Consider the following 23,414-nt stretch of genomic DNA (forward strand, 5'->3'; position numbering starts at 1 on the left):
AATAAAACAAAAAAAGGCTGTATTTTTAATTGAGTGTCCTTTTGACCAGACCTGGCAAGGTGTGGGAACAGCAGAAGGCCAGGGGACTGGTCACATGCTGGCCTGGCACCGGCAGCCAGAACCAAGGTCTCATGTTCTAGGCCACTGCCCACCAGGAGCTGAGCAGGGACTGGGACTGGCCCTCTCTGCGTCTGAGAGGTGACAATGTCACTCCTCACACACTCCACTGGTTCCTGGACAGGCGCCAAACCAAGCACCAGTTAGTCGGAAGCAAAAGAATTCTGAATGGGGTCAAAATGTTCCTCCATGTGCTTTTTATTTTCTAAAGTGACATAGGGGCTGAAATCACATGACTTTAGAGAAAAGCAAGCGTAGCCTAACTTAAGAAGCTTCTATGTGATATGCTTTAACTCAAGAAAGTTCCCCAAATACCATGACATAAAGCTCTTGTTTCATGGAGCAACAGTGGAGGGAGAATGACAAGGGGACTCTTGGAAATGACAGGCCTATTTCAATAAACCAGCTCCTTAACAAAGGTGAGAGGAAGAAAGAACATCGCGGTGCGACCACTGCTGCCTGAAAAGGCCACCAAATACAGACATCTCAGGAGTAAAGAGGCCACTCCTATGATAACACCTCTAACAGCAGCCACATTCCTCAGCTGCCATTTTGGTCTCCTTTATGTAGAATGTTTCTGGACAGAAGACTAAGGCCTCATCACTGGGGACCTTCCATCAAAGCCACCCCTGGGTGAGCTTGCTCCATGGGCCAGGGTTCAACTCAGCCAGAGGAAACGCTCAGCAGAAATGGGCTTTGATTAATTTCATGCCACCCATGACAGGCCAACTGTGAACTGGCTTGAACCCTCACCTTTTGGCCCCAGGGGAAACACACAATGCCAGGGAGCCCAGCCACACAGGAGACTTGCTTGGGGAGAAAGGACGATCATAACCATCGGAGACCAGCAACCCGCCAGTCCGGCTTGGCCGCACTCACCGCCGCCTCTCTGACTCTCGGATTTCCCGCTCCCACTGCCGCTGGCGCTCTCGCTCCCTCTGCTCTTTGATTTTGTCAAATGACAAGATGTCTCTCTTCTCTTTGCTTTCTGATTTGCGATCCTGACTCTTGGAGCTCTGTTTACCAAAATTGGTTTATTAATGTCAGGAAAATGATTATAACAAATGCACAATGAAAGTCAAATACGCACATCTGGGTTAGACTAAAGATTCTTCTGTTGCACGCGATTTACACAGAGGCCAACACAGGCCACTTCATTTAATGCCCGAGTTATGCCACTCACCCTAGAATCTGGCTTCAAACCTTGCAAACGAAGGGTATTCAGGGAAGAGAAGAGGTGGGATGACACCTCAGAAAACCTACAGGTGGTTTTTCTAGTGTAGCAGAGCCATGGACTCCACATGATCTAAAGAACTCGGATGCTCACAGGCACGGGCACAGGCACTGGATGCCCATTTGTTCACTGGGGGCAGCTGTCAAGCCAGCTGTGTGGACAGCTGGGTGATGGACTGCACCTTTCACTTCTCAACTGCTGGCTCAGGGCTCAGGCAGGCGGCCGTGAAACAGCAAACCACAGGTGCGGTACAATGGCACCCCCAATGAGGCAGACAGAATTAATGGGTGACTTACATCCATGCTGTTCCATTTCTGGGATAAGGTAGGCAACATTGATGGCTGACTCGCATTTCTGAGGCTCTCTGAGGCTGGGACGCCAAAACTAGTCATGAATCAAACTCTCCCAGGAACCTTTCACACAGTCCTGAACTCAGGGACCCCTGCACACCCACAACCTGACTCTGGGGAAGGAGCCTGGGAGACCACATTTTCTAAAAAGTTGCTCAGCTTAATGTCTTAATTAGTCCACGCAGGGGCAAAGAAAGAAAATCAATAAAAGACAATTCAGCCTGATAGAAAGATGGGCAAAGGTTAGGACCAGATATTCTACAACAAGCAGGGGGAGGGAGGACACACACACACACACAGAGAGGACTGCTTCATTATGAAGGCAGATTTGCAACCCCAAACACCACAGGGTACAATTTGCCTATGAGACGGGCAGAGTTTAGTGTGATCACACATACCGCAGGCTGGAGTGAGAAGGGACAGACACCCTAAGTTCCGAGGTGAGGGTTCAATCTAGTGCCAGCACAGTAGTGGGATCCCCAAACTAGACTCCTGCGTTCACAACCTGGCCTCGTCACTTACTAGCGGCCTGGCATATGCTACGCACCCCACGAATGTCAGAATCCTTTGTAACTTTTTTGAAGGGCACCTGATAACATCTATCACCAGGGATAACGCACACGCACCTTTGGACCTAGCAATGCCGCTGATGGGTGTTTACCGTATAAACACAAGTTCGCCAAGAGGCACGAACAGGAAGGCTGCACCACTGCGGCTGTCAATAGGGAACATGTCCATCTACACTGGTGATTTCAAGTCCTAGCACGCGCACACACACCATTACACCAATATCAACGTCACCTTCCTGGCTTTGATACTGTACTACAGTTACAGGAAATGAAACCATTGGAGGAAACTGGGTGATGGGTACATGGGACCTCTGTACTTCTACAACTTTCTGTGAAATCTATAATTACTTCAAAATTAAATTAAAAAATATAAGTTAGCCAAGAACTGTATGTCTCACTATATAACACTCTCCAAGACATATTACATACCAAAGGTATCCAAGAACAGCTTACAGGTGCCCTGTTAGTGGTGGTGCACGCGTGGTGCTCTGTGAGAGGAAGTGTGAGGGGCTCACGGGGAAGCACAGAGGCTGCTTCTGTTTTGCTTGTGCTGTATCTTCTTGTATTATCTGAACATTCTAATCATGAATGCATTAGTACTATTTATCTTTAACATCAGAGGTATTTGGATGGTAAGATTATGGGCCTTTTTTTTGGTTTGATTTTCATGCAGCCCACAGAAAAAATGGCATTAGGTAATCCTCTCTATCGAATTCAAATGTTAATTTAAAAATTAAGTCTCGGGCCAGCCAAGTGGCAGGTTGGTTAAGAGCTGGCTTGGGATGCCAGAGGGCCCCGGTTCGCATCCCACATATGAGGGCCAGTGACACTGCCCTCGACAGCTAAGATGCTGAACAACAGCTCAGCCTGGAGCTGGGCTGCCATGAGTCACCGGTGACGGCCTAGGCTGCAGCCCCTGCTACAGTGGGTTGCCATAGGCTACCGTGTGTAGCCAGCAGCCAGCGTGAGCAGCCAGCAGCCGCCGTGAGCGGCCGTCCAGAAGCCGGCAACAGATCTGCCTCGCCTGGGAAGAGTGCAATGATGGTGCCAACTGGGGCCAGTGAAGCAACATCCGCCACAACTAGACTGAAGGACAAAAGGACAGCAACTTGTCTGTTCCCCTTCCCCCAATTACCCAATAAAAATCTTTAAAAATAAATTAAGTCTCAACATAAAGTTCTTGGATGAATACTGTTAGCTTTGCATTCACTAACAAAGCACTGTTCTTCTTATCAACGTTTTAGCTGGAACCTTCAGCTGGGAGACAGAGGTTTGTTTTCCAGAGTGGAAAGAGCAAATCGAGAAGCCACTGGCTTGTCTGGCTGAGTGCCCACATTAAGCAAGGTAGCGCCTTCTCTGATGACATGAAGACAGTCAGTTTTAGGGAGGACTCTACGTTTCTTTATGGTTCATTTAGTAGAAGAGTAGAAAATCAACTAAGGAAAACGAACAAACTGCTATTAGATTAACCAGAGAGTAGAAGCTGTCCTCTGACTTGGAATGCCTGGGTCTTGCCCATCCTGTCCAGTGGTGAGCTGTTATTTGGAATCAGTTCTCCTTCCAGGAGATGACATAACCTGATAAAGAATCAGTGAAGGGCCAAAAGGTTTCTGGAAAGCCAACATGGGTAAGTATTGTTTTGAATGAAGTGCTAGAATCTCATTTCGTGTCTGTACATATAATCTAAGGAGTTAACGAACAATATATGCCTCCGAGGAATTTAAAGAACTCTTAAAAATTTAAAGGCCAAACAATGTTCTTTTCATAATGCAAATCAAAGTAGTCGTTCAGCCACCATCAAAAATGTCTGGACTTGGGCCGGCCGAGTGGCNCTTTAAAAAAAAAAAAAAAAAAAAAGAATTTGAGCCACTTACATAGTGTTAGAAAAAGGAACAAAATTCCTTATATTTGCATAATAAACTCATGATCAGAAAATACAACCTTACCTTTATAACAAGCTTTTTAACCCTCTGTCAGGGGCAATGAAAAGTTACGAGTTCGGGCGCAATGCATCTACTAGATGTGTGTATGACATTTATTTATTTAAATTGAAAATGAATGCAAATAACGTGTAAGCATGCTTATTATTTATTCAGAATGAAATTATTAATTTGCCACAAAGTAAAAACAACATATGTTTATTACATAAATTCAGTATAAAAATCAACAGAAATTCAAAACAATCTGTGACATTAGTTGCGCCCGACAGAGGGTTAATATTGGGAATAGTATATCAATTTATAATTTTAAATATCCCATTTACAAATTTAAGACTGACAACAATATTACAAGTAACCACAAGAAGAAAAATGAGTTTTACCTCTACAGCCTGGCTCCGAGGACTCTTGAGAGAGTGCATGGTCTTGAGCACTTCCTAAGGGGTCAGAACATGGGCTAGATGAGGCATGTTCAATTCCTGACAAGAAGAAAAAATAAATAAAATGTTTAAGTAAAGATGGGGAGAAAATTAAGTGAAGCCAAAACCAAAGTTTTATGCAATTTTTGACCTAGTATTTATCCCTTTTGAGTAGATTCATGACTTTATCTATATTCCCTTTACCCCCTAAATCAAAACCCAAATTCATGCTGTGTATTTACCGCCACATTTCAGATCTCCCTGCTCTTCCTTGGCATTTTTCCACTGAACCCAGTTCTTCCAGGCATTTACCCCATACATGTATTTCAGTGTCATCCCAGGTACTGAACACCCTTGAAAGGCTCCTTGGATAAGACTCCTGGGTTCCACAGGCACTATAGACTTCTTCCGTCCCTGTAAGAATTCCAAAAATACAGAAAGTAAGCTTTAGTTTTGGATCTTTAAGAATTGAGGTTCTCAAAGCTAAAAAAGGTATAAATTTACAGAATATGGAATTTAGTTTAGATCTGAAAGATTCAGAGTTCTTAGAAACAAAAAGACCTTTAGGGATTATCTAATCAAATCCATATAAGAAAAAAAAGGTGAAATATAAAAAATCATATATATTATAATTACTAGCATTTTAGTTTTTACTATGTTCCAGATACTGGACCCACCCAATGAGATATGAATAACAGTTATTACCACTCAGATCTATTTAATGGAACAGATGAATAGAACATATTCTGAGCTATAAAATAAGCCTCAATAAATTCTCTAACTGCAATGGAACTAAACTAGAAACCAATAATGGAATGGTGCTAAGAAAATACTCAAACACTGGAAATTAAACAAGGCATTTATAAATATCCCATGGATCAAGGACAAAGGCAATCAATATATTTTGAGCTTAAGTGAAAATGAAAACAAAACATATCAAAACTTTTGTGATGGTGCTAAAGCAGTGCTTACACAGTTATTTACAGTATTAAAATGATTCATAAGAAATGAAAAAAGTCTAAAATGAATAATCTAAGCTTCTATCTTAAGAAACCAGAAAAAGGAGACCACATTAAAACCCAAAGTAAGGAAGTAAAGGACATATAAGAGCAAAAATTAGTGGAACAAAAAAAAGATAAAAGTCAGTAAAACTAAAATCTATTGATAAATATCTAGCTAGAGTTATCAGGTAAAAAAGAGAAGACACAAATTACCAATACCTAACCCCACAGACATTAAAATGATAATAAAAGAATATTGTGAAATACTTGTGCCAATAAATTTGACAACTTAGATGAAATAAATTTTTTGAAAGACACAAATTAATAAAGCTTGCCCTAGAAGAAATAGATAACCTAAATAGTCAAAGAAATTTAATTAATAGTTTAAAACCTTCCTACAAAATAAAATCCAGACCCAGGCCTCACTGTTGAATTCTGCCCAACAGTTAAGGTAATTATATAAACTATATTTCAGAAAATAGAAGAGGAAGAAATACTAATGCACTTTTTGATGACACCATTACCCTGACAGCAAAGCCAAACAAAGCCATTACAAGAAAACTACAGATCAATTTCCCTCTCAAATAGAGATACTTAAAACCTTAACAAAATATTAGCAAACGGAATTCAGCAATATATGAAAAAATAAATACATTATAAGAAAGCAGTGTTCTTCCAAGAATGCAAGGTTAACCTATCATTTGAAAAATCAATGCATTTTACCACTTTAATAGACTCAGAAAAAAAAACCCCCAGATAATCATCTTAACAGACGAAAGAGATCCATCCAATTTATAAAGTTCAACACACAATCATGATGAAAAGCTCCCAGCAAAGTAACAATAGACGAGAACTTCCTCAACCTGATAAGAGGCAATCTATGAGAAACTTACAGACAGCATCGTACTTAATGTTGTAAGAATGAACACTTGCCCTAAGATTGGGAACAGGCATGAAGATTTGCTCTCACCACAAATATTGAATATTGTATTGAAGATCTTAACTATTGCAAAAATCAAGAAGAAAGGAAATGTATCAAATTTGGAAAGGAAAAAGTAAAACTGTCTTTATTCATAGATAATATGATTGTAGAAGTAGAAAATCCTAAAAATTTTTTAGTTGTATAAAATCACACAACTATAAAGTCTATATACAAAAGTATATAAAGTCAATATACAAAAACCATCTCAATTTCTATATGTCAATGAGGAACACTAGAAAATGACATTTAAAAATAGCACTGGGCCGGCCGAGTGGCGCGATGGTTAAGAACTCGCTTGGGATGCCAGAGAGCCCCGGTTCGGATCCCACATATGAGGGCCAGTGACACTAAAAGGACAGCAACTTGTCTGTTCCCCTTCCCCCAATTCCCCAGCACTGTTCCCATCCCCCCAATTCCCCAATAAAAATCTTAAAAAAAAAGTCTGGACTTGAGATGGTGTAAGCAATACTCACTCTCTCTTTTGACCTGCTTGTGGTTTTCACACTAATGACAGGCTCTCCTTTCGATTTATCCATTATGACTGTCCGTTCCATTCCTCTGCTTCCTTAAGGAAAAAATGCAGCAATCTGTGAAAACATGCTGATGCCCTCACTTCCAGCAAGCAGCACACGGGCCAACTGGGGGCTCTTGCCACTCCGTCAAGTGACTGATGCTAACTGCTGGAGCCTCTGTGCCTCTCTTGTCCCTGTCTTCCTGATGATAGAAAGGAAGCACTACTGACATGGCCACACTGAGTATGAAACGGCTGGTGGGCCCTGACAGGTCTTTGCTCATCTGGAATGGAGTGTTCACATCTTACAACTTAAATCTGAGTCAAGGTGCATTCTGTGATGTGTGCACTAACACATCCCACCTGCAGCCCCTCACAGTCAAGCCTAGGGCTCCATGATAAGCAATTTCAATTTTTATTCCTCCCACACATTCTGGAAAGCTCTGCAGAACCTGGGCCCTGGTGCTCTCAATCAGGCATTGCCAGCTCCGGGGAAACACCCCCTCCCCTCCCCCCAGCACAAGTGGGCTTCCCTTCATTTGTCTACAGCAACAAAGGCTGCAAACCAACTCTTCTTCTGCACGACATGCTAAGCAGGCTCTAAGCACCAGGACAAGTACTGATTTAGAACATTTTAAAAACTCATTCCTCATGAGGCTGCTGGCAAATTACCCCATCGCTTAAGATCTAACTTGTAATGTGTCGCACCAAATCCCAATGCTCCAGATGGTTGGGTTGTTTCTGTTTTTCGGAGGGGGGAGGAGATGGGCTTTTTTGCCACAACACATTCTATGGAGGCTCATGCAAATCTAAAGGTGCAGAGCACAAAAATTTTTTATAAAATGACAACAGCGGTGGCATGCTGCAAGAGCAACTGCTTCAAAGGGTACAGATGTTGTGAAATTTTCGTTTTGTTTTTTTTTCCATTAGATCCGGCTTTAACATATATGTGGGAAAAACCTGATTACATACCTGCAGAACTGCACTAAACTAGTTACAAGAACTAGGACACTCTCCTCTGGCAAGCCCACACTTTCTTCTGCTAAAGACTCAGGAAAAGCAAGAACCCAGGTCACTGAGCTGCCAGTAAACTTCAATCACCGACTACCATACCCCAGGTTTCTGCTGTCATGCAGAAACTCCATTAAGCCATCTTTCTGCCCTGTCGCTTTCACAGCCTCCTATAAGCAGCCAAACTCAGCAGAGCCACCAAAAAGCTCACTGTACTCACGTGATCTACGACACCCACCAGCCACCACCCAGACCAGCTCTTCCCAGTTCGTGAACACTTAAGATTCTAATCACCTGATTTGGTGGCTCTGGACCGATTTGTGGTTCCTGGTTTTAGTTCATCTTCATCTTTTTCTTCCTTTTTAATGTCTTCAGGCTTTTTTTCCTCCTTTTTCTCGATCTTCTCTTCCTTCTTAATTACGGTTCTATGTGAAAATGTGGTTATCAAACTTGAGTTCCTGAGACTCTAACGAGAGCACTTCGCTCACTCAGACTTCTGCACAAAAGCAACCAGCCCGGTGACAAGTGGATGGGGAGAACTGTTTGAAAACCCTCGGAAGGATAATCCTCTCTTCAGATAGAGCCCCTACTCCCACCTGTCTGCTACACCTCAAGCATGCAGGATGAAACTGCAGGCTCATAGGCATGGTTTTCCACCATGCTAGATGCACTCGTACATAAGGTAGGCATGCAAGTAGATATGAAAAACACTCCAACGATGGAAAATGTTTGTGAAAAATTAATTTTAAATTTCATTTTGAAACACAATGTGTGGACTACTAAGTTTTGTGGGGGAAAAACATCTTTCCCAAATGGGTACAATATAAACTAGAAAGGAGGGATAGTACGAGGACAGGCGTTCCTGCAGCCGTGAGCACCTGGTAGTTTCTGCATACTTTGGGGAGTTAAAATGGTATGTGCTATGCCAGCAAATATGGAAACCCTTAGTAACATTCGAACTGAAGGCAGCTTTATTCTAAGCAGTGAACTAAATCATTGCTACCATTCAAATTTGTCTACCATATTCCTCAATGCTGTGTGCCTCAGGCAATGAAATTCTACACTTATTAAATGCCCATAGTGTGCCAGGGTCCAGGACCCAGGACGAGAAGGCCAGGCCCACTGAGCTCTCTAACCAGCGATTCTTACCCTCTCTTCCCTAAGGCCTGGCTAGCCGGGGCAGAGCTCATGCGGGATGGTGGTGGAAACCTCTCCCAGCTCACACTCCCTCCCTCCTAAACTTCCACAGCAGGGAGCTATCTTTAAATGAATATTCATTTTCAGAAAAACTTTGAATTAAAAAAAAAATGTACATACCACAATCATTGATGGTGTGTACCAAAACTGACAATTGTAAAGGTTTCTAACACACTAGTTTCCCTTTCTAAAAACAAACCAAAACACTATAGACACAGCGGAATGACCCCTCCGTTCCCTGTGACCACCCCAGGGGGCCATAACTGTCAATCATTTAGCTCCACCTCTCTGGCCTTTGCAGGCTCTTCACATAACCCTGATCATCTTCATGGATGTTTTTTAAGGCGTTTCTGGAGACTGACATAACAGGATGGCCCTTGACATGTTGCTCTATAGCACTTTCACCTCATGTTTTAAAAGCTAGTCTGTGTGGAAATATACACAAGTCTGGTTCCCTTTAACTGCTGCACAGCAGTCCGTGGTTATTTACCATTTTCCTTCGGACTGACTACAGAGATTGCTTCCAGTGACTATGGGACCGCAAAAAGGCCACCACGAATCACCTCTGATGTGCCTTCTCCCTCCAAGGAGACCTGAAAAATGTCTCGACAGGAGACCCCTTCCCTACTTGTTCTGTGCTCACGTGGCACCTCCTAGACACACAGAACTTGTTGATACACTAAGTTAAAAAGTAATTTCTGGAGAAAAAAAAAGTATGTAGAAAAACAGGGTAGAGGAATATACACTTAAAAAGTGTCCCGCTGGGTAGTGGGATCACACCTGACTTCTGCGTGTGCTTTACAAGCGGTAATTACAGAAAAATCCTTCCTCATCCAGGACAGCCCAGACAAGCCACCGCTGTAGAAAAGCTTCCCTAGAAATTCCTAAATAAAAGGAAAGGTTAATAAAAGGGTTTATTTGAAGAAGAAAAATAAAGTTAAAAACAAATTTTAAAAGGCTCAACCTCCTAGGTAAACCACTTGACAATAGTTCGGTTTTAAACATCTGAAGCTCATCACCCAGTTATGTGCCCCATCACTGGAGGGGCAGCAACCTAGGGTTAAATCCTGGCCTCGCCACTTGTGAGCTGGGCTGTGTGACCTTGAGCTGGTGCTCCCCACTCGGAGCCTGTTCTACATGGACCACAGACTTCACAGGACTCTTCCAGGGACTAAGAGAACCCTTGGACACGTTAGCTGGTTATTATCCCCTTCCTCTTTTCCACAAACATATCTCACTTTTGTGATTAGATTAGCAATGAATGAAATGCATCTCAAGACACTAAGCGAACCAAGAACTCTCAACAGTAACCAACATCCAACCTACCAATATAGATTTTTTAGCACTGCTGATGGATGTGTCTCTTTTTTGAAGTTGCTGATAAATATGTCTCTTGCTTCTAACTATGTGAAGGCTAATCTGACATCCATTTCGCATGGGCCTACAATTTCCAACTTGGCCACGATGAAGATTGGCAATTACATCTTTAAAAACCAAGTCTAACTTACGAGTATCAATATCCACAGCCATGTTTACTCAACTACAAATTTTCTTATGTAAGAACAGCAGCAAAATGGAATTGCTGTGAGAGTGACAGACTCTCAGCCAAAGGGTTCAATTTTTAGAGTGTGAGTGGACATGAGAGTGGGAATAAATTGCATTGACAATATAAACTTAATACTGAGAATAGCACCCTATCAAGCATATTGTCAAGTCTACCTTCCCCAAGAGATAAGCCTGATTTTGTAAAAGTATAAATAAGCAATGTCTGCTTTGAAAAATCTGTCACTATTTCCATCTTGATTAAAGCTATAAATCCTTCCTTTATAAAAATAGTAGGTCAGACTCATGGTTCCCAAACTACTGTGCCAAGGTACCCCCGGGTGCCACGGTAAACTCAGGCACTCTGGGATATTCTAAATTTTTGAGAAAAACTCAGCAATACTTGACAACTGTCAGATGCTACACAAACTAATAGCTTGAGGTCGTTCATTTCAATACTCGATCAGGCTACATTTCTTTGGATAAGGCTGTATCTTTGCAAAGCTCAGTTTTTGCAGCTGTTGGGAAAAAAGCAAGAATCACATGAAAATCAATCTAGACCAGGAAATGATTCCAGGGTTTGTGAGGCCATGCAAGGGTTCAGATGTTAAGAATAAAACAGAAATGAGGGCCAGCCGAGTGGCTCAGTTGGTTAAGCGCTCGCTCAAGAGTTTGAGCTCTGAGCAACAGTGGTTCGATTCCCAGCCCGAGGTGAGTTGCTGCTGAGCTGCCAACAGGTCTGGCAGGATGGCTCAGCTAAAACGAACAAACAAAAACCAAAAAAACAACAAGAATAAATTTTCTCATTTTCTGTGTTATTTTTTTCCAACAGGCTATTAAGTCGTTTGGACATAATACTTATTAAGGATCATATGAACCCATTTTTCAGAGTTATAGGTTACGTCAATGAATATCTGTATTGAAAGCTGAGTACTGAACTGAAAGCAAGATGCAAAAATCACCTCTGATTTAAATGAGAAGCTGGTGAGGCTGTCTGTGCAAAGGAGACTGCATGCTTGTCTCATGAGGGACCCTATGGCTGCCACCTGCTCCCCTCCCAGCCATCATCCCAAGAGAAAAGTTAAAAAAAAAACAAAAAAACCACTTTACTTTTCAATTTTGATCTCCACTGAATGATGTCTGTCAATACTTGATACTTTTTCCTTCTTCACTTCACACTCTTTTCTGTCAGACAGCTTTTTCCCAGCAGGCTCGTTTTTGGCCTAAAATATAATGCAGACAGGAATGGTTCACGGGCCAGGTCTTCCCGCAGGTGAAGTTCAAGAGTTAGGACAGGCACGGACTGCCTCACCTTCTCTACGGAGATCATTCTTCCATGAAGCTCAGTTCTGTGGAGATGGCTGATACACTTTGTAGCCTCATCGGATGTCGACATGGTGACAAAACCGTAGCACCGAGCCCCAGGACTGCGGGCATTGGTCACCACTTTGGCCCCAACAACCTTCATGGGAAAGGGGATCTTATTTCCTCATACAAATGACCAAATAACGCATTAAAACTTATCAGCAGTTAACTAACCATCAGAATTATTTTCACTAGTTTTTACTTCTCCGGAAATTGTCAGTTCTTCATAGCTATTAAAGGGGTTCTAAATTACCCTGACCTATCAAAATATTAGGTTGTCGGAAAAGTCATGAAGTATTTTTTCTATGTTTTTCATTGCAAAAATGCATTATGACTTTTCCGACACCACAATACAACTGCTTTCGATAAAAGACCAGCCCTCATAGTGACAAACAGAAAAAGCAAGACAGTTAAACTTCACTAGTCACACCTGTTAATTCATCAAAAGCCCTTTCCACTTAGATCATTTTCTCCAGTTCCTTTGTACCCATCGATAGCTGGGGGGTATGTACTCAGAAATGCACCCCAGTTTCCGCAGACCAACGCAGAACAAACTTCCACTCTGGACAGGAGTACCAAGCATTTACCCTTCTGCTGCCTGAAACAACTTAAAAATGGGAAGAAACGCAGGCCGCAGGGGTTTTCAGACACTGGCCACCAGGCCACATGGGATAGTGACCCCTGCGAGAGGGGAAACACGAGGTGGGCTCTGTGGCTGCCCTGGCTTACAGCTCAGAGGTTCCAGGCCACGGGCAGGGAGGAGGAACTGAGGGGGAGAGCGGCACCCCTATGGTGAGCAGAACTCTGAGTCTGAGGAGATCAAGGCAGCCAGCATCACACCAACAGGGAGAGAACCAATCCAAGACAGCTGCTGAGCTGCAGACAGTCCCCCGAGCGTTGCACATGTGTGAGGAAACTGCCAAGGCTAGGGAGAGGGCCACCTGCAGGAGCAGAGGGAGCCAGCCCTGGGCTCACTCAGCGCTGCCAATGGCTCCCTCTCCCCTGAGGGAACTCGCGGCTGGGTGGTCACAGGCATCAGGCTGAGTGCTCAGAAGGGTGGCGCCCCAGGAGCAGATGAAGCTAGCCAGCTAGCCCCAAGCTAAGGCTGCTCTGGCCTGATGAAAAAAGCCTAACAGCAAGCCTCACAAGGAGCAAGTGACTGATCTGTGCCCCAGCAAAAGTTCAAGGACATTTGTAGGGACATAAGAATAACTACTTTGCAACAAGGCAAAAATCACAATGCCTGACATCCAATCAAAACGACTGGGCTAGCCAAGAAGCAGGAAAATCCGGCTCGAATGAAGAAAACCAACCAACCAATAGAAACACACCCAGAAATGACACAACGACAATTAGTGAAACTGTAAACACGTGGAAAATTAAACACCCACGGTTTTTCTTTCTTATTTAAAAATCTCTTTAAAAGATAATAAAAAAAACCCCACGGGCTGGCCGAGTGGTGCGTTGGTTAAGAGCTGGCTTGGGACGCCAGTTTTGAGCACCAGGGCCCCGGTTTGGATCCCACATGGGGGCCAGTGACACTGCCCTCTACAGCTAAGATGCTGAACAACAGCTCGACCTGGAGCTGGGCTGCCATGAGTCGCTGGCGATGGCATAGGCTGCAGCGGGCTGCCATAAGCTACTGCGTGTGACCTGGCAGCCAGAGTGAGTGGCCAGCAGCTGGTGTGAGCTGCCAAGAGCCGCCATGAGCAGCTGTCCAGAGGCCGGCGACCGATCTGCCTCACCTGGGAAGAGAGCAATGATAACACCAACATGGGCCAGTGAAGGAACATCCTCCACAACTAGACTGAAGAACAAAAGGACAGCAACTTGTCTGTTCCCCTTCCCCGATTCCCCAATGCTGTTCCCCTCCCCCAACTCCCCAATAAAATCTTAAAAAAACACACACAAAACCCCCCCCCCACAAAAACAACTGAATGGAAGTACAATGTATGACGGTAACACGGTACAGGCCGGGAGGGGGCAATGGCAGTGTACTGTTGTAAGGTACCGGTGTACAGTACCACTGGGAGATAGGATGTAATAAGTTAGGACGTGTACTGTAATTCCTAAAAGCAACCACTAAAAAAAAGTTATAGCTCAACCAAAGGGTTAAAGAAGAAATAAAAAAGAAATAAAAAAAATACCATGAGACAAGTGAAAATGGAAAGTCAACATACCAAAACTTATGGGATGCAGCAAAAGCCATTTCAAGAGGGGAGTTACCAATAAATGCCTATGTCAAGAAACAAGAAAAATCTCAAATCAACAACCTAACTTTATACCTCAAGGAACTAGAATATAGTCATACCAGTTATACAGAGAGTGCCAAAAAAATGTATACGCATTTTAAGAAAGGAAAAAACTGTATTAAAATTGTAATACTCAATATAAACCGATGACAAAAGATGAATACAAGTAATGTGCATACATTTTTTTGGCACCCCCGGTATATAGTCATAGCTAATAAGCCATAACTCATAAGAAATACCCGATGCAAAAGGCGGCAAATAAACAGGAACAAGGGATTCAAGAAGAAACAGGAGAGAGAAAACACAGAGCCAGATCACAGATTTAAACCCCACACCACAAATGTTCCCGTTAAATGTAAACATCCTGTAGGACATTCAAAGAAGTGAGGGTAGGGCCAGCATTTTGGGGAAATACTGGGTTGTCGGAAAAGTCATGACACATTTTTGCAACGAAAAACATAAAAATTCGTCATGACTTTTCCAACAACCCAATACAAGAAGCCTGAGACACGGGGGCTCTGGGTTCTGACCCACCTCTGATTAAGTGGGTCAACTTGAACAAGTCATCTGCTCTCTCTGAACTTTGTGTCCCCAACTGTGATATGGCAAGAAGGGGGGGCCCTGCATTCTAGGTTCCCCGCAGATTCTGATGTTTGCATTTCTGCCTGCAGAGAAAAATCCCCATATGTCCAGAGCACCCCACATAGGGCCAAGGCGACAGAAGCCTCTGCTGAGGACAGACGACACAGGTGTCAGTTATCAGAGCAGAGATGAAACTTTGCATTCTTGTGTCTCAAGGTCAGGGGGCTGAGCCAATCATGGGGTTATCTGACCTTTCCATTAACCCAATTATCCTTGCAAGGGCATCACTTCTAATGAGTAAGCCCAAATGGGAGCAGATATCATGAGCAGCTCACATATCCCTGTCCCCCACTCACCCTAGCCCACTGCCCTCGAGCTCTTCACAGCAGCCTTTGATGAGTTCATCCAAATCACAAAGCCTTGTCCCACCACACTCCCTAGGCAAGGCCAACTCTAATCACTCAGGCCTTGCCCTAAATATCACTTCCTTAAGTGAACCCACCTCCCAAATCTAAATTAGGTCTCCCTACCATACACAAATGACATGCAGTAATTTTCCTTAATGTACTTATCGGAATGTGTTGTATTTGTTTATTTCGTAAATGATTTTTTCACCAGGCTGTAAGATCTATGACAGTGACTATATATCTGCTGGTATAAGTTTTATAATCAGTGCCTGAGTCCAGAAAGAAATCAACAAAATAAATGAGGTTACAGCTTAATACTTTTCCAATACTTCTGGGTCCTGTCTGCTAAAGTCACCAACACATTCTCTAACACCTAATCAGGTGACGTGGACCTGAGCAAAGGAATTACCTGGGCAGCCAGGAAGGGACAGCCACCAAAACTCTGCCTGGAATCCCTGCAACTTCTCAAAACCTTGCGGCACCCTGCCTACCTCTCCCTTGGAGGGCCACTTCCCACAGGTAGGCACCCAGGAGACCAGGGCACTCCCTACGGCTTATATAATAAATCTGCTTCATCATCTAATTCCCGGGTAACAGAATCATTTTTAAAAGTCCTTCAAGTTCTTTGGAAGGCTTCTGAATTGTATCATTTTCCTTCTACCCCTATGAGCAGCATATTAGTTGATTTATTTGTAAATTACTATCACTGGGCCAGCCAAGTGGCTCAGTTGGTTAAGAGCTCGCTCAAGAACGTGAGCTCTGAGCAACTGGGTCGCCGGTTCGATTCCCAGCCTAAGCTGAGCTGCCGCTGAGCTGCCAACAGGTGGCAGGATGGCTCAGCTTAAAAAAATAATAATAAATAAATAAATATGTAAATCACTATCATGTTCCAGTTCTCAAAGTACATACTTAAGATGCTGTAAGATGTACAAGTCAACTCTTCATTTACTGTTAAGGAAAAAAACTCAGCATGCCAGCTTTAACTTTTGTATAGGCCAAAAGATGGCAGTTTCTCGAAGAGAAGTTAGAAAGACCCACAAGAACATTTAGATGGTAACTATTTATACACGTTTTCTGAGCAGTGTTCTGACATGATGATAGGCTCTGCCTGTGATCCACTGTCAACTAGAAAACAAGGCACAGTACTCAAAACACTCAAGGATTCCCCTCTGCCTTTTTTTAAAGCAAGAAATAACCACCAATAAAACTAACTGTGGCACGAATTAAGTTTCTAAACTCTTGCATCTATTTTTTAATGCCAAATCGAGGCAGGGTGGAAAGGTGTTAAGGGAGTGCGTACCTTCCCATACTTGCTGAAAAGGTTCTTCAGGTCTGTTGCTCGGGTTGTGGAAGACAGTCCACTGACCCAGAGGTTCCTCCCAGAGCTGCTGCTGGTCCGACCTGGAGCAGGAGCGAGAGGATTATGCTTTGCCTCCAGGCGCAACAGGATGCATAACCACTCCTAACATGGTGGCCCTCTCCTAAACCCTAACTACATTCAAATTCTACTCTTCTGATTCAAGGATTTAATTCCTGCCAACACCTAGAACAGAAGCTGAAAAAACTGGACGGCAGACACTGAGGGTTTTCTTACTTGAGAAATATTCGTGTCCAGGTCAGTTACAAAATGTCTTTCAATGATCAGTTCCCAACCAAGATAGCAGTTTCTCTAACTCTTGTTACATTATTTAATGGGGAACAGGATTGTAATAGGATGGAGTGTAATAGGATTTTCACTGTCCCATAAATGACAACCACAAGAGAGACATAAAATCCAGCTCACCAACATTTAAAACCAGTCTCTCAAGATACCATTAGATGGTTCATTCCAGAAATCCACAAAAAGCTACTGTGTCCAGCACGTGGATACCTGCAGGTCCCTCCCTCCCAAACTAAGGAATCCATAGGTGGCTCCCCGCCACATAAGTTAAATCATACCTTTTTCATCTTTAATGATTGGCTTTATATCTTTTTCTTCCTTAAAAGAGCTAGAGACAAAAGTTAATGTTAATCATACAGGAAACGAACAAAAGACAACTAAATTAAAAGTATGATATGTGCTAAAACTGAATACCTACCAGAAAATTAGTCTGAAATAAAATTTTAACAGACACCTTTGCAAGCTTATATTGGATAGCTGACCCCCCCAAAATACAATGTCAGATTTTTAAGTCAATTCGATTTAGCTGAAGAGAACACTTAACAATTTAAGAACACAACCATAGTAGGTTGAGAAAAAGAAAAGGAATCGAATCACCCATTAAAAATACACAAAGAGAAATAAAACATTCTTTAAAGTAAGCTACAATTTCGTCAGTCTGGCTGGCCAATTGCAGAAAAAACAGCTTATGTGTGTCATTAAACGACCAATGAAAAGGAGATAGCGTCTGGTCTAAAACTGAGAAAAAACAAACCTCATTTTCTGATCAGCGCCCTCACTGGCTGAGGACTCTTTAGGAGCCGGAGGGACTTCATTACAAGCTTCAAAAGCAAACTTCTTCACGTCTTCTTTGCTATCTCTGGGGTCTGGGCTTGAGGCTTCCAGGGGCGCTTCCGTGACCTCCTCGCTAGAGGCTTCTGCGCGCTCTGACGCTTTACTACTCTGCTCAACTGGCTCCTCTAGCCCTACAGGCTCACAGTCCGTCCTCTCGTCACCGCCTGTCTGCTCCACGGGCTCCCTTTTCACTACCGCTAACAGGGTGTCTGCCTTGCTCCACTGAGCTTGTGCCGTTGACTCGCTGGCCAAATCTAAATCACCCTCCTCCGGATGGCCGCTGCCAAAAAGGTCCTCTTCCTCCGCAAGCTTTCTGTCTGGCCCCACGCTACTTGTATCCTGTGCAAATGGCTGCTCCAGCTCGGAACCTTCTTCTTTTACTGGCTCAGATTTACAAGTTTCCCCCAAAATGTCGAGTATTTTCTCATTTTCTACGGATTTAACAGGAATAGAATGGCACAAGGTTTAATTACCAGGGAAATACAGCAATCACAAATGCGGAACTGGCACGGCTGCCACACTAACACGAAGAGAACTGCTAGCTACACAGAGATTGGAAAACCCGCGGGTACACACGTTACACTGGTTACACTACCTGCACTCCAACCGACTGCTAGAGCAAGCCGCTATGCTACATGGAAGAGAAAAGGCCCCCACAGATTTAAACACCTATAACCACTTGGCTGCTTCTCGACAGTCTTCTTCATGTTTTGTTCAAGTCTGGGTCTTCGGACTTATTTTTCCAACGTCCAAGGTGCTGAACCGAATGCAATCACCAATTCAATGACAGCTCAATTTCCAAATTTCTTTGAATTTCTTTTAACAGAACGGTCCAATATGAAAACCAGAAACTCTTCCGATGGCGGGAGATAAACACAGTTCAGAGGGGGAATAACATGTTGGAAATTTTCATGAAGAAACTCTGTTTCCTCTTCTGGAATCCAGTCACTTCTCAAGTTATAAGTGCCCTGACAACAGTTTTATCCTGCCTTAACTGCATTAATCAAAACGACTGCAGCGAAATATCACAAGATCTGTTTCATGTGTAGAAACACATGGAAGAATCACGGGGAGAAATTACATAAATGCCACTCTATGTGGTTAGAGAGATGAACATAATCGGTACATCTCACCACATATGTATGACCTCCAGAAACCAGAACGGCTATTCCACAGATCTGGTGATACGAATGGGTTTCCAATCTCTGATCCTTGTACGATCTGGATTGTCCACCATTAAAATAGTTTACAAGACCATAATATAGTTTAAAATATATAGACAGCTTGAAAAAAATAGTAGTGAGAAAATGTTCAAACCATAACTGTTGTGTTTCTCTTATCAGTACCTGGCTCCAATAGCGGTTCTTCAATATCCTATTTAAAAAAAGAGAAAAAAAACCCACAAGGCACTTAAAAATGGGGCAGATACAGCTTTCGATCAAGTATGAAGAAATGCCTATTTCAAACAACCTTCTCCACTTAAAACCATGTATCCCGTTCTACGATCACTCAAGCAACACAAGTTCATTTGTCGGCTTCTCCCTGGCAAAAAGCAGAATGGAACAGTACTACATAGCCCGTTCAATTCTCCCCTTTGTTTGGCCGCCCCACCCCAAGTCTGAGTTAACCTAATGGCCTCTGTGGCTGGCAAAAACTCCCACGGTCAAGGCGAAGGTCACACAGATAGCCACTGCTTTATACATCACACCAGATTGTAGAAAAATGTATTTCTCCCAATATAAATGTATTTATAACTGAAACCTGTGGTTAACAAAACCATTTCTCTACCATTTAAAACCTTTCCCTGCCTTCCCACTGTCTGTACCATCATCAGCCACATCCTTCCCCGGCGCATAGACACTGGCAGTCAGACCCACCATGCTGCTCTCGCCCCGTGTACTCCATCCCTACAGGAAGCCATGCTCCCTTCTACCCCAAAGTCTTTTTTTCCCCTTCACCAGGCTAACTCCTGGCTGGTATGTTAGACCCTAACTTGGATAGGACTTCCTCTAGAAAGCTGTCTAGGTGCTTTCGTAGCCCAATTGCCTAAACTTCTCCTTTGTCAAACTTCTCTTCCCTTCCAGTCATTCTTGTCGGTTACTAACCCTGCCCTCACTAGACTGCAAACTCCGAGACTGACTGGTTTGGCTCAACCTCTTATGCCCAGCACCCAGCTCAGGAGCAACGCTCAGTGGGTCATTTTTATATACATACACACATCCTTTCCCACTATGGCAAGTCAACCACTCACGTAAAGTTCCTAGTCATGAAGAACTTACCGAAGCTACTTTGAAGTCCAACGATGAAGCATCCAAAGTGTCCTCGAAGCCTTCCCCGTCCACCTGAAAGATGGACATATGGTCACTTTGTGGGGACAGAGCTGTGAATGCCAAGGCCTACATCTCACATTGCAGACAACCTACATGTCTATTTCCTTGACACACCTACTGTCATCTGCAAGTCTCCTGTTGGACTATTTGGTTTATCACTTGCCTCCCTGCCCCGACACCTGCTCCAGGACTGGGTGACACCAGCACTGCTGACAGGGGCGCGCAGATGGTAGGCATTCTGTCAGCACTGCCCAAATAAACAAAACGAATTCATTTCCCAGACAGTTTCCACACACTGTTGGTCAACACATACCACTCAGCCACAGACTTCCCAAAGCAGAACTCAAAACTTCAGAACCCTCCAATTTCACTCGGTAGCAACACTTTAAGAGTAACACTAACTGGGTGCTTTCTTCTAGAGTGCTTTAAAACAAAAAATTGACTGTTTTCTCTTTTTACTATTTACTATACAAAAAAAAAAAGAAAAAAGAAAAAGAAATAAAAAACCCAACTTACCTTAAAGGTTACTAAATTTGAAGGCCTTTTACCATTTTAAGTGAAATACAAAAATATCCCATCCCAGATAGTTTTCTCTTTTCTAGGTTTGAACCTTATGACCTGGATGCTTCCATTAACAAAGAAGTTAGAAGCCAAGTCTGTGCTCTGGAAATGATTAACATGACACAACTGGGTCGTGCTGGTGGTACAAATCAGTTGCTCAATGCTACTCTAGGTCAAGGTGCGGTGATGTTTAGAGTTTGTGTATTTCGACCTTTAAAGTTTAACATTCCGTCCCATGAGGGCACTGCTTTCAGTTTAAAGCTAATACCTTTAGTAAATAAAACAACCAAATTAGAATGGCATGGGACATTGGTAAGATGAAAATGGCCATCAGTTCTAGGACGGCAGCCACTGAGAGCTCTACACCAAAATCCTGGGGGTGAGACGTGGGAGAAGTGACACTGGTAATAGAACTAAAGCCCTCCCTGACACACATGGACACTGAGAGTGGGTCCCTTTCCCGGGAGGGGTTCTTCTAAGGGGACAAATACTTTTCTTCACTATATTCCACATCTTTTAATATAACAGTCTAATCTATGCATAGAATAGATTTTCTAAAGTATCAACAGGATTATCTGGATGATGAGATTATAAACTGTTTCTATCTTTCTAGTTTTTTACTTGTTTTTTCAAAGGAAAATACTTTCTTCAATGGTGTCAACCTTTTATGACTTCTGCTTAGAAAATGTCTCCCACACAACTATCAAAATATTCTCCAGTACCATGGAGAAGTTATCCATCAGTTAATACCTGACCTACGTGGAGTTTAAATGGGACATAATCTACCATCCAGGTTCAGATACCAAATTAAGTGTTTGTGGTGATGGGTGACTTGGCCGTTTGCTTTTTCATCCACCCCCAGCATGTTCTTGCTCCATAAACAGCACATGAGCACTGGGGGCCTTGGGCTACCGGCATAATGCACATGTCTCCGAGTTACCTACAGCAGGTTCCGTAAGCTGAGCCGGGAGTTCCCTCAGTTGTGCAGCCACATATTCTTTGCTGTCACAAAGGGAATCGAGGATGCTGTCCGTGCCGTTGTCCCCAAAGTCTGGAGCACTGCTGTTCTCAACTTCAGCTTCTTCTAACACACTAACGTCCATCATATCAACATTCTGCAAACTCTCCAAACCTGCTTCCACATCTTCCTGGAAAGAGGAATGAGAGGTGTCCATGACCAGGTGGACGGACCAAGACTCGGAGCTCCTGCTGCCGTCTCTACGGTCACACCACATACCTGCCCATCTCTGGAATCCTCTTCCAGGCCATTGTCTTCTGTGCCATCTTCCTCCATCTTCTGTCCTAATTACAGAATAATTGTTCAGTCAGATAACGCTCAGATCTGGCCTCATAATTAGTTTATGCCCAATGATAGATTTCAATCTTGGTGAGAACATGTTACAAGGAAACAAGAAGTGCCTGTTCTATCATGTGTGTAATTTTGTCTCCATCGGGACAGGAATATCTAGGATTTCCACAATACTCTCAAAGCATTTTGAATTTTGCGCCGAATATCTAAATGCTTCAAAAGATCTCAAAACCACTCCAAAGTAAGACAAATATCCCAAAAGAGCAAGGGATAACAGGCATTTTTCAACAAACATAATTTTAAAAATATACTACCCATCCAGTAATCAAAGAACTGCATCCTCAAATAACATTCTGGATCATTAACTTGCTGGTTCTCCCAAATTCCACCCATTTCAAGTAGGCTGCCTGCCTTTCATCATTCTTCAGCTCAGGCACGTTTTTTTTGCAAGGCAAAAGCTACCATCAAGTCCATGGTCATCCTGGGTCTTGTGAATGCAAAAGAATTATTTAGAGTTAATGTTAGGTGTTCCCAAGAGGGGCTGGAGGAGAAGGGGAGTGGAAACTCCTAGACCCAGAGCGAAGTTATATCTCTGGGTTCCACATGTATCAAAAGCCTTAAAAATGTACATGCCCTTTATTCCAGGAGTTCCCCTTAGGACGTGTGCTAAAATGTCAGACAAGAAATTCAAAACATAGGTATTTATTTCATCTAGAAAGTACACACAGCCTAAAGATCTGAAAGGGGAGCAACTTATAGCACATTTTGTTCATATGTGGGAAACTGGTATGGGAAGTCAATGGGGAGAGTGAGGTAATCTTACAATATCTGGAGACATTTTTGGGGTCACAATGGGGCTACTGACATCTAGTGGCTAGTGAGTGACCAGGGATGCTGCCCACCATACCATGATGTACAGGACAGCGCCCTACCATAAAGAATTATTCCCTCTAAATTGCCAACAGTGCCAAGGCTGTGAAACCTTGTGGTACACCATACATATGATGTCTTGCAACTTAAAAAAAAAAAAAAGCTTTTAAAGGATATTTAAAATGGTAAAATGCCCATAAAGCTAAATCGAACAAACAAAAACCATGTAGATCTACTTTTATTAAAACACACGTGTGGGCCGGCCGAGTGGCGGGTTGGTTAAGAGCTGGCTTGGGATGCCAGAGGGCCCCGGTTCGGATCCCACATATGAGGGCCAGTGACACTGCCCTCCACAGCTAAGATGCTGAACAACA

The 23,414-nt window shown here is 43.2% G+C and overlaps 1 protein-coding gene across 6 annotated transcripts in view; it reads right to left on the reverse strand.

Moving 5' to 3' along the window:
- The window catches only part of SAFB2 (scaffold attachment factor B2), a 47,682-nt gene that overhangs the window by 16,907 nt on the left and 7,361 nt on the right, over positions 1-23,414 (reverse strand). For all 6 annotated transcript variants that reach the window (XR_002125236.1, XR_002125235.1, XR_002125237.1 and 3 more), the window contains exons 3-14: positions 22,099-22,163; positions 21,806-22,009; positions 20,250-20,312; positions 19,317-19,344; positions 17,891-18,401; positions 17,415-17,464; positions 16,777-16,877; positions 12,183-12,332; positions 11,981-12,093; positions 8,426-8,556; positions 7,083-7,174; positions 997-1,133 (exon numbers count right to left, since the gene is read on the reverse strand). Coding sequence is in view for 3 of the 6 variants with exons in the window: in XM_019653360.1 (XP_019508905.1) it covers positions 997-1,133; positions 7,083-7,174; positions 8,426-8,556; positions 11,981-12,093; positions 12,183-12,332; positions 16,777-16,877; positions 17,415-17,464; positions 17,891-18,401; positions 19,317-19,344; positions 20,250-20,312; positions 21,806-22,009; positions 22,099-22,163 (1,645 nt within the window). In the remaining 3 variants the exon portion in view is untranslated. The remainder of the gene's footprint in view (positions 1-996; positions 1,134-7,082; positions 7,175-8,425; positions 8,557-11,980; positions 12,094-12,182; positions 12,333-16,776; positions 16,878-17,414; positions 17,465-17,890; positions 18,402-19,316; positions 19,345-20,249; positions 20,313-21,805; positions 22,010-22,098; positions 22,164-23,414) is intronic.

The sequence above is a fragment of the Hipposideros armiger genome, unplaced genomic scaffold, assembly GCF_001890085.2.
Source record: "Hipposideros armiger isolate ML-2016 unplaced genomic scaffold, ASM189008v1 scaffold_202, whole genome shotgun sequence".
NCBI classification, from domain to species: Eukaryota; Metazoa; Chordata; class Mammalia; order Chiroptera; family Hipposideridae; genus Hipposideros; species Hipposideros armiger.